A 17397-nucleotide genomic window follows, 5' to 3' on the forward strand; every position below is an offset into this window, starting at 1 on the left:
GCCAATACAAATTAAAGTAATATATTGATCTCCACCAATAGGCACAACTGTAACAGTCTTTCCATTAGTCCCTTTGCCTGTCCACCTGTGTATCCTCTGTTGTTTGCTCAAGAATATACACTAATGTTTCCTATTTCAGAAAAATGTGAAAGTTATAAATGACCTCCATGGATTTTGTTATTTTCATTTATTAATGTCAATAATAAATTCAGCTAGAATGCGTATAAAGAGCTGATTTCATAGGAGTCATGGCAGTTGGGATGCTTCCAAGTATAAAATGTTTGAGCGTCACCATGAAGCACAGTCGAAGACTACATGGACAAGATTATTCTATCTTATGGTCTTATCCAAAAATGATTTGAAAACATGTTGTTTGTTGCCCTATGCACTGTGCTTCCCTCTAATTTATTGATTACTCATAAGAATTAGCAGCTTTGTAGAAGAGAAGCATGATGAGGCACGTTAAATTGGAAGTAGGCAAAATATTGTGATTTGCTAATATTTTCCCATCATATTTTACAACAAAAATAGGATGAGTAATGAAATCATGGCAGATACTTTGTAATATTCTCTTTTGGGTGTCCAACTCAGCATCATATAAGATATACTGGATATAGAATGACAAGGATCTGATCAGCTGTGTAAATGCCCAGGTGTCTCTGTGAGTATTGTACATCATTCTACGAACTACAGAGCAAATGCAGATGGCTTCTTAGTTTTGTTCCTGTCAAGTATGTTAACTGCTCCTCACTTCCTCCACACCTGTCTTTCTCTGGCTTGCATCCAGTAGGGGAATTTGGGAAAAATAAAACCAATGTTAACTTTAAGCTGAGGCAAACATGAAGTAATACTATCTTCAAGAAACAATTACACATTTCATTTCAGCATAAATTGGAACAAGTTTGGTGGATTATCTACTTGTTTGGATTATCCACACATTTTGAGCTGGTGGCACATACTCTATCCAGGATTCCTCATCATCTAGATCCTGGAAGAACTGGAACAAGGCATAGGCCTCTTTCAGTTTTTCATGGTGTGCAGCTGCCAAGTCTTGGACATTCAGGAAACGCTCGTTGACACTGTCTTTTTTCTCCATAATCTGATCAACGTTGAAAGTCCCACTGGAGAGCAAATCTTCAGCCAATGTATTCAGGTCCTTGAGCGCATCCTAGAAAGTCTCGGGATACTCAGTGAATAGTATAGTACAGGCATTACTCAGATCCCACAATTTAACAATAGCTGGTCTGGCTCAAAGATTGGGCCAAATGGATAGCTTTTAAAGATATGGAATTTGATTATGTGTTATACATGTTAGCATATGTTCAGGTTGGAGAAGGACCATATGTGGGAGCAATAGAGTTAGCATTACTACATTACTCAAACTGTATATTTAGCCTGTGTCCTGTTTCTCCTTCTGATGTTTTCAGTATTTGTCTTCTCTCCCCAACTAAAAAAGAAAATTGGCTGTGTGCGGTGGCTCATGGCTGTAATCCCAGCACTTTGGGAGGCCAAGGCAGGTGGATCAACAGATCAGGAGTTCAAGACCAGCATGGCCAACATGGTGAAACCCTGTCCCTACTAAAAATACAAAAATTAGCTGAGCATGCTGGCGCATGCCTGTAATCCCTGCTACTCGGGAGGCTGAGGCAGGAGAATTGCTTGAACTGGTACCAAAAAAAAAAAAAAGAAGGAAAATCTTTGCAGGCAATCATTTGTTCCCATACAAGACTGTCTTATACTGACTTTGACAGCCACAGATTGATTTATTTGACAGTACCAACTTTGGCGGCCACAGATTGATTGATTCAATATTCAGCAAGAGCTACTCTATGGGCAACATTCTTAGCTGCCCATTGAACACACCTATCTCTTCTGCGTCTACTCCTATTCTAACCCAGCCCCCTAGTGATGTCATAGGAAACATCACCAAGTCCCAAGGCCTTTGACCTCCTTCCTTTTCTGTATCTGTATTATCAAGTAAAACTGATAATTATAAAATTCTTTAGTATAAAATTAACAACTTTCAGCATTTTTATCACTGCTCTCAGGACAAATTTTTGGTTGCTATTAGGATGCAACTGGAATCCTTGACAGGATTTCCAGAGTGCCTGTGTAGTTCAACTTCATTTCACATGCCCCCGTTTGATTTTTTGTTTGTAATTCTATAAACTTCTACTTTCTTTCGAAGAGCAGATCAAATATATAGCTTGAAAGATAATTGGCTTATATGTATGCATCACTAAAAGATAAAAAAGATAGTTTTTAGGGTCCACTTTCTGGAATCTTAGAGTCTATAGTTTAGTGATAATTGATTATCAGTGACAGTTTTAATGGCTTCACAGCCCATTAATTTTACCTAGTTAAAATGACTGCTGGTTGAGAACACTAAGAACAATTTTGCAAGGCTGTGTTTTCAAATGGTCTCCTAAGATGGGAGGGAGAAAAGCCAGAAATATTTCTATTCTGCCCAGAGGAATGGTATGCCAGCACTACTTACCTCTCGAGCCAACATCTCTGTCTCCAATAGCTGATGTTTCTTGAGTAGGTTTCCTGCTGAAGCCAAGTCCCTGGCCTGATCTTTCATGGCCAGCAATGTCTCTGCCTGGAAATAGAGAAATAAGCAATAAAGCTGCCAGGTGAAACTGCCTTTAAGGAAAATAAGATCAGCAGCTATGTCTCTCAACTTTTCCCAGGAAAAGTCAAGGAAATTGCCCATGTAGATATTCATTTGTCTGACAAGTATGTGTTAAACTCTTTTGTCTCTGCTGTTTCCAGGTGCAATTACCTCTGAGAGCCAGAACTCAAAGTCCTGGATGCTTGTGTTGAACCTCTGTTGACGACTGGCCTCATTGAGCTTCTGCCCTTTGTCAGTTGTTTTCTCAAGCAGATAATCCCAATGTTCCTTCAGCTGTTCCAGTTGCTCCTAACCCAAGGACAGTGAGGAGTCATTACAATCTTTAGGATCCTGGGCCTTGTGACTACTTGAGAGAATAATGTAGGAAGGTTGTGAAGGCAGGAACTAGCCAAAATTTGCTGATACTTGAATATCATACATTTCAAACCAGTTATACTTAATCTGGGACAACAATAGGAGTTGTTGGACAAAGCAGAAAGTTCAAAAAAAGGGTCCTGTGTTGAGTAAAGAGATTGACACACAAATGCCAAAAAACTATTGGCAGAAGGGATAGAAAATGTAAAACAAGCATGATAAGACTTTGGAATTAAGCCTAGAGCTTTCTTAGAGTTCCAGGTACTGAGTATGATGGGAGTGACAAGGTCTGGGCATCACTCCTTTTCTCCTTTGTGCAACAATCAGAGGGAAGATTGTTCTTCTGTGATACGGTCACAGAACATATTTTATATCTCTACTCATGGAACATTGAAAGAGTAAATGATTCCTCCTCACGTGCCTTTGTAGCCAAAACTCATCCTGAGCTTTACCTTCATGGCCTCTTCATCACAATCACACGTGCTACGCTCAATCAGGGAGCGCCCCAGGTTGATGGTGGCATCCACCTGATCAGCTCGACCATAGACTTCATTTGCAAAGGCCTGGTGCTTCAGGTATTTCCTCTGAAGGGAAACAAACAGAAATTATATTATATTTTTATTTATGGAGACAAGATAAGGTAAATTATATTTAAAAGGAGGGGCTAATATTTCTATCACAACTGAGGTGATGGTGACTTCTGAGGAACCTGCTCCAAATCAGACTCTGAAGTCTCTGAGAGCAGGCATGGTAACCTCAACAGTCAGAAAGTGTTAAAGTATCAAGCCAAAAAGCTCAGAATGGTGAAATTTTCCAAGGTTCCTATTTTGAACTTGCCTGAATGTTAGTGGGGTCTTTGTAGGATTCATCACAGGCTGTGGGCAGCATCTCACTGATCCATTCTTCCAGCTCCTCAAGATCACGGTAGAATTGTTTTAGGTCGGCTTGGTCTCCAAGCTTTGTCTGCTCAGCAATCAGTTGTGCTTTGAGAGCCTTCCATCTAGAGGATGGAGCCAAATCACTCTATGCCCTCCTCCACCCTTCCCATGCTCTGATGCCATATCCATAAATCTTCCCATTTGCCAACATGCCTCTTTTCTTCTCACACAGTCTTATTATTTTCAGATATAAAATGCAGTGGTAAAGCCAGTTAATTTCTAAGGTATCTTTCATGTCTTTCATTCCATAAATCTAAGTCAGAAAGTCTGCATAGGTGTCAAGATAGTTTTAGGCACCTAGAAATGACAGGAAGTCAGAGTATTCCTCCATCTCAGTGCTAGCAAAGAGGTCAGTTTGCTACATTTTCCTTTAGTACATAAAACAATCACTCAGGCCTGACCTGTCTAGTACACGTTGGAGCCGAGTAGCAATCTCTTCTTTGGCATAGTGTTCATCAGCAATGAGGCGCTCAGCAAAATGTTGTAGGTCAGTGATCTTCCCTTCCTAAAAAGGAAAAGGAAAGAGCCCAGATGCCTGGAGATTAGGCCCTTGATGCAATCCCAGACTCCCTCCTAGAAAAGAATAAAGGTATTATCCTTTGTGGATTCAGAAGATATACTCAGGGTCAAACAATAAATGCCTTACAGGGAGGTGGGTTTCAACTTAACAGGCGGAGAAACATCTAATAATGGGCTACTTGTGTGGTACTGAGTTCCCTAAAGAACAGACACTTCTCATGACCATTGTAGAGGGTGGATCCTGTATTGAGTGAGACGTTGAAATACTATATAAAGTCATTTTCAATCCTAAAAGTCAGAGTTTAGAATGCTGGATTTAAAGTAAGAGAGTCCACTTGCTGCGTGTGACTTGGGTGAAACAATGTCAAGCGTCAGGCTGCCCTGCCTGCCTCAGTTTTTCTGTAAGAAGCAAACAGGAATCAGGGCTGGGCATGGTGGCTCACACTTGTAATCTCAGCACTTTGGGAGGCCGAGGTGTGTAGATCACTTGAGGTCAGGAGTTCGAGACCAGCCTGGCTAACATGGTGAAACCCCGTCTCCGCTAAAAGTACAAAAATTAGCTGGGCATGGTGGTGGGTGTCTGTAATCCCAGCTATTCAGGAGGCTGAGGCAGGAGAATCACTTGAACCAGGGAGGCAGAGGTTGCAGTCAACCAAGATCACACCACTGCACTCCATCCTGGGTGACAGAATGAGACTCCATTTCAAAAAAAAAATGCAAATCAAAATGTTTGTAAATTATAAAACCAGACAAATGTATAGGATTTCTGTTATTACTACTATGGATTATTATATTAACTCCTTTACTAGTCATTATTACCTGGGCAGTGATTGCTTTGTGCAAATCATCCTGTTTCTTCTTCAAGGCCTCCAGACTGTTTAAGGAATCTTTGTCATCTGACCTCAGGGCATTCTCACGTGCCACCATCCAGTTCTCAGCTTGATCACAGTTCCCCTGGAACATCTATGAGGAATTAAATGAGAGGGGTATGGTGTCGTCCAGGTAGTGTGAAGGAAATGATGTTACACCTTTCATGATCGTGACACAAAGGGTTTTGCAAGGAGTACTTAGCATCTTCCAAGACACACTCATGTGACACATCTTAGCTGTACTGGAACTTTTCCTCTTTCCCAAACATACACTTTATGTTTATGTATAAGCTACCTCCAATTCCTGGGGTGCTGTTTCCTAGTTCTTAAACCTTGTTAATACTGTCTGATCATTTCCTTAAGACTCTGTGAAATGTTATCCTTCAGGGTAGCCTGTGACACAACCGCTCATTTCCCCCAAAAGCTTTGATCACTTCTTGTTCTTTAGCCTCAAACCACTCAAACTTTTTGTTTTATTAATAATCATCTCACCGCACTAGTAAAATCTGTCTATATGTCTAATTTCACTATTTAAGAAATGGGAAACTATCTTACTAATCTTTGTGGCACTCCGAGCCTCCACAGGATAGAATCTTAACAAAAATCAGACAATCAATTCCTCAATCAATCAACAAATGATAAACAACCCACCTCATGTTCAGGACTGATCACCATCTTGTTCGACTCTTCTAACAGGAAAGAGCGGAGAATATGACAATGATCGGTATAGAAAGCATAGTACAATGCTAGGTATTTAAGAGATGAGCTCCCTTTGTGTTTATAATGTGGAAAGTCTAGTGAACTGAGCATGTAATGACCATATAAAATTGCATAGAAGAAACAAACTACTGAACCTGCTTAACAATTGGGAAATTTGCTGTACCTGCAACTCCAGGCACTGGTCTAGGATCTTCTTGCGTTGTTCCCAAGCCTTCTCCAAATCATCTCTCTCTAGCCTGACAGCTTGAAGCTTTTTTTCGATTTCAGGGCTAGCACGGTGCTCACTGTCTATAAGTTCTGCACCGAAGTCCTCTAAGGCCTGGAAGGTGGGAGCCTCTGCCTCCATGTCAGCACGGTGCTCCTGTGGGCAAAAGGGGGAAGAAATCAGTGAGGCCAACTCCGTTGGAAATTTTAAAATTAGTAGAGGTTTCAGGTGAAGTGATCAGTGGCTATGGCTTTTGTAGTTATACCTGATGTCTCTCCAGCAAGATCTCTATGCCAGTTAAGTCTTCGGCCAGCTCCTGTGATGATACCATGCCGCCAATGCTGCTGATCCAATTCTGCAGATCCCTAGATAAATAGACACATTGGAATCGACAAGAAAACTTTGCAACTTGCTACAGTGCTGTTTGCCCTACAGCTTTCCATTCTCCAGAAAACATTTCCAGAATAACATTTTTTATCTGGCTTTATATGCTTCACAGATCTTAGGTTTGCTGTTTTTATTGTATCACTTAATGGTAACAATCCCTTGTATTTGAAAGCCTCTTCACTTTTATTACATTTATCAATTCTTGCAGTAATCCTGCAGAGATTCTGGGAATTTTTTGTTTTCATTATGGAGATAAAGAAGTCAGCTTAGAAAAGATAATTAATTTGCCCATGTGATATAACTAAAAGCAGACCTCTTCAGTAGAACCCAGACCTCTGGAATCCTGGACTGTTATATATTTCATTACTTCTGTTGGTTACTGTTCCTTTTAAGTGGTTTCTAGGGTTTGAAGATACATCTTATTATAGAGTCTCAAAGAAATCATGTCTTTCCTCTTACTTTTATTCTCAAGAGAATCTAGCACATATTTTGGCCAACATACACATACACACACAGGCCTCCACACTGTTGATTAAAACAAGGTGTATTTCCCTACCCTTTTAGTAGTCAGGAAGTTAGACAAGCAAAACTAAGGTCTATCTTCTTAAAAGGCAAATTTTAACCATGCATTAACTTTAAAGCATATATAATGAATAAATTAAGCATCTCATAAAGAATGTCATTACTCTTGTTTGCTCAATGGGAACCCTTAGCTCTAGGAAAAGAGAGGTCTGTTCTTTTGTAAATTCATTTATTGAAGCAACTAAGTTTTATTGGATGCTTACTAAGTACCAAACATTGTGAAAACGGCATATCTGTGCCTTCTAGGAATTCACACTTTAGGTTAAGAACGGAAAACAAAAACAAAAACAAAAAACAGAGCATAGGCACTAATAGCAATTAAAAAACAAAACTGAAAGCAAAAGTGTCACATAGGGTAAAATAAGATATTAATGTTGCTCAGGGGCTGGGAACACTACTTTGAAATACTGAGGAGTACAGCTTCACAAAGGGAAGGAAGCACCATTGGAATGGGTGTGAGTGCTATGTATTTAAACTGTGTCAAAAACTATAGCTTTCCAGTGCGGAACTGAGGAGGGGATTTCCAAGAGGAACTACAGTCATTTGCCAAAATTTGCCTCCTTTTTTCTTGAAAAGCATTGCATTGAGAGCTACAGCTTCCTGGACCCTCAACTCTAATGCTCCTCCCAGCGAACTGATGTGATGGAGTCGAACGTGGGAACTGTTCCACAAACTATATGTTTGTGAGGTGAATTTTGGATTGTGATAATGTCTAGACTTCAGTAAGATATTCACAATTCTCTGGAATTTGGTCCCAGTAGTTTTAAGTTTATCTCTTGCTACTTCTCTTACCACCCAAACATGTTCTTATTCTTATTCTTCTTTTCTTATGATTATGTCTTTGTTTGCACAGTTCAGTCTACATGACTTGTTTTCTCTTCTGTTAAAATTTTGATTGATAAAATATAATAAAATGTTACATTATCTGCAGTGCATCATCTCTTCTACCCAACTCTGAATTCTCACTGCCGTTTGTTACAATGTGTGTTTGAGGCTTCATTATGTTCTATCATAGTTATATGTATTCAACAGAATACTGAATACAGTAGAAGACTGAATACTACTGTCTCCTCAGTAGAACAAAACTCTAAAACTCCACATCATAGTACTTTATATATAGTATACATTTACAGAAGCTCACTGAACTGGCCTAGATGGCTTCAGATTCTTTCAGACTTTGTATTTTATTGCTTTAAGTTTCAAACCTGAAATTTTTACACCTTGCAAGAGGTAAGACTTGAACGCAGTGGTGCCCTCCAAACCCAGCAGTGAACAGCATCTGTACCCAGACCACTCCTAGACAGTCTACTTAGAGGCCAGACATGGACATTACCCACCCCACTCTACCTGGCCTTGCTGAGGAACAGGTAGAATTTCTGGGCCTCATTTAGGCTCTCCTTACGATCCTTTGTGCGCCCCTGCAGGTCTTCCCAGGCCTCATTCAGCTCCATTTTCTGTCTCTGCAGGTCCTCAGTGGCATCTGGATGGGACTCACTGAGACGCTCCGCTGTCTCCCCCAATATGGTCACCTGGGGAGGTACAATAGCTCTGATAATCAGCCTAGAGACACACCTGAATCTTAGCAAAAGGAGACTCCTAAGTCCCAGTATTCAGCTCCTGAAATAGACATCAGTGATGTATAAGTATGTCATAATACTTTATAAAATAATATCAACCTTTTAGTCCACATAACTCCCTAAGGTAGTTACAATCGGCATTACCATACTTGTTTTTAAAAATAAGAGGGTTGTGGGGAAGAGTGGTTAAGTGACTCTGCTGGTTAGTGGCAACCTCAATTAGGAAACCCAAGGGTCTTGATTCTTCATGCGAGGAGCTTCTTTTTGTTCTGCATGATAATGCCAAGCCTCTGAGTATATCTGGAAAGCTCCAGAGTACACTTTTGGGTTGAAACAGAATTTAACAACTCATTCAATTCCTTGCTAAGAAAAACATGCACCATGCTCAGGCATTGGCCTGATCATCCTGGATATGGACATTTGCTATTTCTCCTGAGCTACTGGCCTCCACCTAGCTGCCACAAGATCTGGTCACTTGTCACCTACCAAAGAGACAAGGGGATATAGGGTGCTCACTCAGACAGCAGGAGTTGAACAAGTTTTTCCCCATGTTAATGGTCATGGGGCATATCCTTTTCATGGTCTTGCCTTAGGGACAGTGTACAAAAACAAATATGAAACAAAGAGAAATATAAGAATAAGAGACCGAAAAAGAGAACCAAAGAAGAGGGCATTGGTATAGGGTTAAATATAAAGTGGAAAGTGTTGGAAAAGCTTTGAAGGACCTGTCTCACCTTATCTCCCAGGGGTACGAGGTCCCTTTCAAAGCCCTCATGCTGTCGCTGAAGAGCCTGAACACTGAATAGATCTGAGCCAGGGTCTGCAGCACTGAGGGCCTGGCACTTCTTCTCAATCTGCTCCTTTGTGTCATCTGCTTCTCTGGTATACAAGAGAGTAGAGAGTTCAAAAGTAAGGATATGTACCAGAGGCAGGCTAGTGGGGCTCACAAGAAAGTTATCATCACTACCACTCACCAACCTCACACCCCCCATCCCCTACCCCCAACCCCCACCAATTATCATCATTCTTTTTTATGTGCTAGAAACTTAGGCTCGTTTAATCTTCACAACTCCAAGAAGCATAGTTACTATTACCATTCCCATTATATAGATCAGAAAACTGAGGACTAAAGAGGATAAGTATTTTCTCAAGATTATATCACTGCTGAATGGTGGCGCCTAAGCTTGAACCAGGCCATCTGACGGCAGTCACATACTTAGCTATCATACTTCATAGCTTTCTATCTTAAGCGTTCTGAACACACAGACCTATCTGAGTCTGTTTTTCCTTCCCTGCATCATCAAAAATACATTTATACACAATGAAGGTGTTTGGTTTCTGTTTTGTTTGTTTGTTTACTTGTTTGTATGTGTCTTTGTGTTTCTTAGTTTGAAAATCAAACAAGAAAAATGTTGAATGAGCTGTTAGTCAATATGATGTCTGTTGCCCTCTACTGTTGACTTCTAGTTCAGAAATGTAATTACTTAAACTTCTTGTTTCAACTTCAAGTTTCTTTCTTTCTGTTTTGATTTTAAAGACAAGGGTCTCACTCTGTTGCAATAGGCTGGAGTGCAATGGTGTGTTCAAGGCTCACTGCAGTCTCAGCCTCCTGGGCTCAAGTGATCCTCCCAGTTCAGCCTCCCAAGTAGCTGGGGCTGCAGGCCTGTGCCACCACACTGGGCTAATTTTTCATTTTTTATTTTTTTGTAGAGACAATGTCTTGCTTTGTTGCCCAGGTTGGTCTACAACTCTCAGCCTAAAGCAATCCTCCTGCCTCGGCCACCCAAAGTGCTGGGATTACAGCTATGAGCCATTGCACTCAGCCTAAGTTTTATTCATTTTCGTGGAAACATATATAGACTACTAATTGTGTTCCAAGACCCAAGCCTAGGCATTAGAAAATTGAAGTGGGTTGTCTGGGACTATCCCGTCTGCGAAGTGAGAATTATACTACTAAAAAGCCTAATTTTCTATTGGCACATTGTCTCCATCTCAGGAAGAAAGATTATATTAGTATCTATGGTTCCACCATAGTAATAGACTTAGAAATTTTGTGAGTGGGTTGTAAAGCAGCACTGCTTTTTAGAGTTAAAATTCTTACCTGTGAAACACCTCAACAGCATGGGCACTGCCCAGCAGCTGCCGCTGTTCATCTGCAAGCCTCTGCAAGGAACCCCAGCGGGCATTCAATTCCTAAAAGAGGCAAAAACATCAGACTTGAGATGGAGAACTAACTCACATGGCTCAGTAGTGTCTGAAGACAAGACAAGATTTAAATCATAATTGTTCTTATGTTATTTTCTTCAGAAATTGCATAGCTTTGCTCCTTTCTTGGACAGCTTGAGCTTGGGTCTCATTTTTGCCAGTGCCTCAGAGAAAGTGATTTTTTCTGAAGCTGATGTTAGAGGGTGAAACCATCAACTCTGGAGTAGTAATCAGTGCTTACTGTTACAAAGACGACACAATAAACTCCAAAAAAAATGAGCGGAAAGTGTTACTTTGGTAGTTAGAAGTGATCACATTTCTCTAAGACAAATAATTCTGTATCCTGAATTGAATAAATCAGGTAGCCTCTTAAAGCCCTACTTTCTATAGGGGGTAAGTACATTGCTCCCCTTTGTATTTCTTCTCCCTCATATCCCATAACAACCACTATAAAAACAGGCAGAAAACTCATCCCCACTGACTTATGGCAATCCAGAGAACTCACTGAACATTTATTAATGTTCATTAGATCTTTTATGGAATCACAGATCCAGATTTGAATCAGGTCAAGAATGGCCTCTCCTCTATCTCTACTGACCTATATTCTCCTTCTTCAGCACATTGATCAGAACCTGTGTCTTCCAGTAAATTTTCTTAATCAACCTCTTCCCACTATCATAGCTTCTTTATCTGCATTTTCTTTGCATTCATGTAATTGAGTATCTCTTGTGTGTGTGACAGTGAAAGGGAGGTGAGTATGTGTTGTAATTTAAGAATTTTAGGTCAGTTCCAATGTACATATTCTAAAATTGCAATTCAAATTCAATTATATTATTGGGTGGACATGTAAGGAAAAAACTTTATGTTTAATTTGATATAGCCTGGTACAGAAGATTAAAAGGAGGTTTGGATATCATAATTTGGATATTGTGCTATCCAATGTTTACTTTTCAGATATAGAAACTGAGGTTTTTAGAAATGAAGAGACTTGTCTGAAGACAGAGTCAGACAAGAATAGAGCTATGATGTAAATCTAATTTAACTAATGTCCAGTGTAATATTACCTAAACCTCCTAATACTGCCTCTTAAAGCTACATCTTAATTTCTGCTACCAATACTTTTGTCTCCTTTCCCACTCCATCCATGAAATGACAAACGTGAGGGCATGGAGGACACTCAATATATGTTAACAAATGAGCTTGCTTTAATTAAGTTAATTTAGACAACAAAAATACAGGGATTTTGGAGGCTATTGTCTTTGACCTTTCCTATAGCCAATGCCATACAGCTGTTACTTTCTGCATGATCTAGTGGATCTGCAGAATATAAAGTTCCATGTTGAAGTGAAATGAGGACTCCCAAAGCCCAACCTGGTAGTGAGGAGGAATGGAGGGAGCCTTAGTTACCTGCCGGATTTGAGCTCCTTCTGGTGTTAGAAGTCCTTCAAATAGCAGATCATCAGCTACCTTGTTGATATCCCTTAGCCGAGGCTCATTGGTCTTCAAATCCTGAATGAGAAAATTCATCCAAAGCAGTATAAATCCCCTCATCAAGAATCTACCATACTTACCTGTCCATCTCTGCCCCTACTTGGCTAAACAGCAAAACATTGCTGACATCACCTGTAATACACACCAAGCTCCTCTTCTCCAATCCGCCACTGAGAAGAGTATCCTTAAAGATCTTGACACCTAGTGGCTATCCAAAACTTGTCAAGAGAACTATTATTTATCTGCAGTATGAAGCATAGCCATTTTTCTAGATTTCTTTAAATCTCCCCTGGGTTAAGTTATACCATTAGAGGGATTGATACCCAAGCTGTGTAACATCCTTTTCTACCAGTACAAACTCCAGCTTTATAGAATTTCTTTAACTGAGTCACTATCTGCCTGCATTATGAGATATTTGTAAGAAACAGCTCTAGGGAGTGCGCTCTCTGTCTCTCTCTCTCCCCCCCCCACTGTGTGTGTGTGTGTGTGTGTGCGCGTGCGCGCGCATGCGTGTGTGTATGTGTTAAATCCCATGTGGAAGATATCAAAAGAAAAAGAAAAGAAGGAATGTACACTCACTGCTAGTTAAGATAATGGAAAAATATCTAATGGAAGAAAGAATGCTGAAAAGGTTTTAGGTAGGCAAAAAATTAGAAATTGTTTGTCAGGTCAGGTTCTTCCTTTTTCCACCCCAAACTCTGCCCCACAATTAAACTTTACACATGGTACAACAATACCTTATCCCAACCTGGGCATTGGAAACAAAGTATAGTATAGGGCAAGTTGTGAAGAATTCAGGAAGACCAGCACTCCAGGGAGGATTTTAGAGTGGCAGGCACTGAAGGCTGCAGTTAGGCTAACTAGTTTTCTCTGCATTTCCCTTCCAATTATTAACAACTACAATACCTAGAGGGAGATCTGAGCCACAGAGCTGCCAACAGCTTTGGGGAGAATATATAACAAGTGTGAAATAAATTAAAAGATCATGTAGGATAAGCTGTGGGATAAAAGGAAATGATGGCAACCTTCAAAACAGTGTCTGGAGAAGGTTCCTGTTTCTCACCTTTTGGAACTCATCAAACTTTTTCTGCAGCTCCCAAACATCATCTAGTTCCACCCCAGTGTTTTCTGCCTTTTTCTCTTGAATCCATTCCAGCATGTCTCCTGCCTCATAGGCCAATAAAAATTCATTGTAACGTTGCAATAGACGACGTCTGCGTTCTTCTGCCCGATCCAAGAGGGAGCGGTATCTGGATGGAGAAGTGGGAAAAGTGGAATAAAAGAAAGAGAAAATACCGAAGAGTAGAGGCTGAGTGACAAACAGAGAGAAAAAAGGAACAAAAATGAAAGAGAAAATAAATCAAAAGCAAAAGAACAGTAGAAGAGAGGAGGAAATAAAGATAGAAGGAAAACAGCCTTGGGGGCAAAAAGATAAACACATAGTATTGCATTTAAAAATAGTAAAAATGCCAGTGACCCAAGAGTATGACTGGCAGCATTCCTTTCCGTTTCATAAAAGTGACATTTTTACATGGTAACTGACAACTGGATATGAAAAACCTGGCGTAGTAAACGAAGTTCATGTAGATGTCAGGAGACTTTAACAACCTTGAAACAATGTGGGACAGGGAATCAGAAGAGCTCTGTGAAGTGTCTGACCTCAGGAAATTGATAGAATGATTCTGGGGTTGCCTTTCCTCAAAAAGAAACTGAAACATTTAAAGGATTCTAGGTTTACTTTCGATTCTTAAAATCTTCAAATTTTCTGTGGCATCTCAAATCTAACAGATGCAGGGTCATGAGAAGAAATGTCTGCGGCCAAAAATGTCTGGCCAAGTACTGTTCAGTTCTCCAGGCTCCAGAACTTACTGGTTCTCAATTTGCTCCTGGCGCTGGGCGATGTTGCCTGGCTCTTCTCGTCGCCGCTGTGGGAGCATCGGGAACTCATCATGGGCCAGTCTTTTGACATAGACAGCTGGGACAAAGCCCTGATGATCATCAGCTTCCACCTTCCACCAGTCCTGAAGGGAGAGCAGATCCCCACTGCTTCATTAATTCTTGGAAAAGCAACAAATGGGAGAGACTTCAATACTAAATCTCTTGGCCCAGGCACAGGTTAATGGCAAAGATAAGCTAACCATGTCTAATGGGTAGCACATAATTTTCATATATGACCAAGAAATGAAATGAAGAATTGCATAGACAAGCCCCTGAAATCAAGTAATTTGATACATAACGTTAGACCCTTAACTTGGGAGAGATTTTCAAACACCCAGGACGGCTCTTTTAATGATGGGGCACTTTGTTCATCAGGAATTTACAAAAAACACATGGATCCAGGTTCTAGCTGGACTTCTTGGCAGTGGAGCGTCTGTGTAGGGGGATATTGCACAAAAGTTTCTTCTCTCCTATTCTTCTTGCAGAGGTCTGAAAAATGTGAATTGCTCTGACATTCATATTCCTGAGTGTTATTTTATTTTTTTATTTTTGAACTGTTGCTACATCTGCCAAAACTCTGAGGTTAATTTTGTCAAAAAATAATGAAGAGGCCTAGACAAAGAAAAAAGGGAGTAGCATGCGTTATTTGATAAGGAAACATCTGCCACTCCAAAAATTTACTTGTCTTTGGAATAACTATAGCCCAAACTATTTTCTTTTCTTCTTCAGAATTTTTGTAGATTAATTAGGTATCAGAGTATTAAAAAATTACTTCAGTTTTTATGAAAAATATATTTAAAAATCTCAACCAGTATTTTATCATTGTTCTCCTAGGCACAAGATCCAAAGAAAATCAAGTTGACAAAAGACTCATCTTTCAGTAGGCTCCATCTAACCCGACATTGTTATTTTATCACTAGAAATACTGGCACAGAAGAGGAACAAGCAAAGAGGAAAAAAGAAAGGGACAGCTTAGCCCTTTAAATATATTACAGAATTTTCACTCATACTTTCTATATCTTTGGGCTGATTATATAACTTCAACTCTTTATGATTTTAACTGTCACACTGGGATTTTAATTCCAAAAGAACTGTGTAGGATCCTGCAAAATATCTACAGGAAAAAATACTACTTAATCAGTTATAGTTATTCAAGAAATAAAATAATAAAATAAACGTTGGATGGTAAAAATGTGAATATCTGGCAAGATTGGGAGAGATGGTTCTGAAAGAGCCACTTTTTGATGGAAACATTAGAAGGAAAAGTCACCTTATTGATGGAACTGAGCAGCGTTAAGACATCACCTTTCTTCATGGTGACCTCTCGGGGGCCGCGGGCCTGGAAGTCATATAAAGCCATGACCCTTTGTTCTCCAGCAGCTCCCTCCACTGGTGCAGCCTGTTGTTGCTGAACAAAAACAGGAAGCAGGTGTCAGTCACGCACTGCAAATATCTCCCTGTACAGCCTACCAGGGGTGAGCAGTCCTTTAGGCTTCCCAGGAGAAAAGAGCCTCTGGCTGGAACCTCTTACATGGCTGCAGAGATTAAAGTATGTGGTCTTCAGACTGTTCCTTTCTGACACTTATCAGGGGACAGACAGGTTGGGAACTATAAACCCAAAGCAAGGAAGCAAATACATGATTTGTCAGAAACATATTAAATGCTCTAAGCCATCAGTTCTTAAAATGGGAGGAATACATTTTAAGAAGTGTACTCCCTTAAGAAGGTCCAAAAGGATTATACATATGAACATTTCAGAAAATTATTTGAGAAAGTGAAAGACCCGTTATCTGTCTTTCCCCTACAGGGAAAGGAGGTACACCTTTCCCTGTACCTCCACTGACAATTCTTCCCATTCCTTCTGGCCTTTAAGTTACTATGTCAAGAGCTCTGGATCTTCTGTTTGAGAGATGAGTGATCAATAGCACAGGAAAGGCCACAGAACTTTAAAAATTGAGAACATTAACTGAGATCATTAAAAATATCTTGTGTCTCTGTTTAGTAAGCAGTATGCATTCTAAGGTAGAATTTTCTCTGATTTTTACTTTCTGCCAATTTCATATCTCTGAGAAATCAAGCAAAACATAAACTCTCTTCCTAAGGAATGACCCACTCCTTCCTCAAGTTGGAGTTGAATATGCACCTCCGCCGAGAGAGCCCTCTGATTTCATCTCCTTTAGGTAACGTGTTTCCTCATACCACACAATGTATAAATCCATCTGTTCTTGTTTACACACACACTGTGCCGAGCCTGGTGAAGGCACAGCATAGGAGGTCTGTAAATATACACTGATTTGACAGACTGAGTCTATATCTTTTGTTTATTCTGAATATGTGGATTAACAACCGCTCATTAGAAAGAATTCCTTGAAGGTAAGAAGTGTGTCTCTTCTTTTCTACCACTGCCTACAGGAGACATTGTTACAACATTAATTTGATTCCAGTTCAATGAATCTTCATGACACCCCATTTTACCTTGTACCTGAGCCATTTCATATTCTCAACCAATTGCATCTTCCATTCTCACGTTCTTAACCAACTGCATTTTCCACAAAACTTGATTGTTTTGTGCCTCAGTGCATTTGCTGTCATGGTTTATTGACTAGAAAAACTCTTATCCTCTTTCTCTGCACAGTAAACCACCCATCTGTTTTTCCTTAATAATTCAGATCAGGTGGTGTCCCTCAGCTATGAAAATTTTCCTATTTTCCAGTACTGTTATTTCAAGAGAACACAAGAGTCCTTTCTTTGAGACTTTTTGTGCTGTTCATACATCTGTTATATGCACTTACTGTCAAATGTCTGGTCTCCTAATAGGCTGCAATTTTCCTGCAAATCAGGATTTTTTATTCATACTTGCATAGAGTAGACATTTAATATGCTTTGGCATTAAAAATTAAGAAACAAAAGAAGGGAATAAAGAAGAAAGATAAGAAGGAGAGATATAAATGAAGAAAGTAAGAAAGAAAGAGGGTAG

At 39.9% G+C, this 17397-nt stretch overlaps 1 protein-coding gene across 1 annotated transcript in view; it reads right to left on the reverse strand.

Moving 5' to 3' along the window:
- SPTA1 (spectrin alpha, erythrocytic 1) overlaps positions 1-17397 on the reverse strand; it is a 75562-nt gene that overhangs the window by 29822 nt on the left and 28343 nt on the right. Inside the window, exons 21-36 of the mRNA XM_050779975.1 lie at positions 15691-15828; positions 14352-14503; positions 13546-13732; positions 12399-12500; positions 10888-10979; positions 9521-9665; positions 8557-8738; positions 6506-6605; positions 6199-6396; positions 5266-5409; positions 4329-4432; positions 3827-3989; positions 3442-3573; positions 2786-2923; positions 2498-2602; positions 960-1168 (exon numbers count right to left, since the gene is read on the reverse strand). Coding sequence (XP_050635932.1) covers positions 960-1168; positions 2498-2602; positions 2786-2923; positions 3442-3573; positions 3827-3989; positions 4329-4432; positions 5266-5409; positions 6199-6396; positions 6506-6605; positions 8557-8738; positions 9521-9665; positions 10888-10979; positions 12399-12500; positions 13546-13732; positions 14352-14503; positions 15691-15828 — 2291 coding nt within the window. The remainder of the gene's footprint in view (positions 1-959; positions 1169-2497; positions 2603-2785; positions 2924-3441; positions 3574-3826; positions 3990-4328; positions 4433-5265; positions 5410-6198; positions 6397-6505; positions 6606-8556; positions 8739-9520; positions 9666-10887; positions 10980-12398; positions 12501-13545; positions 13733-14351; positions 14504-15690; positions 15829-17397) is intronic.

This window comes from Macaca thibetana, chromosome 1, assembly GCF_024542745.1.
Source record: "Macaca thibetana thibetana isolate TM-01 chromosome 1, ASM2454274v1, whole genome shotgun sequence".
Classification (NCBI taxonomy): domain Eukaryota; kingdom Metazoa; phylum Chordata; class Mammalia; order Primates; family Cercopithecidae; genus Macaca; species Macaca thibetana.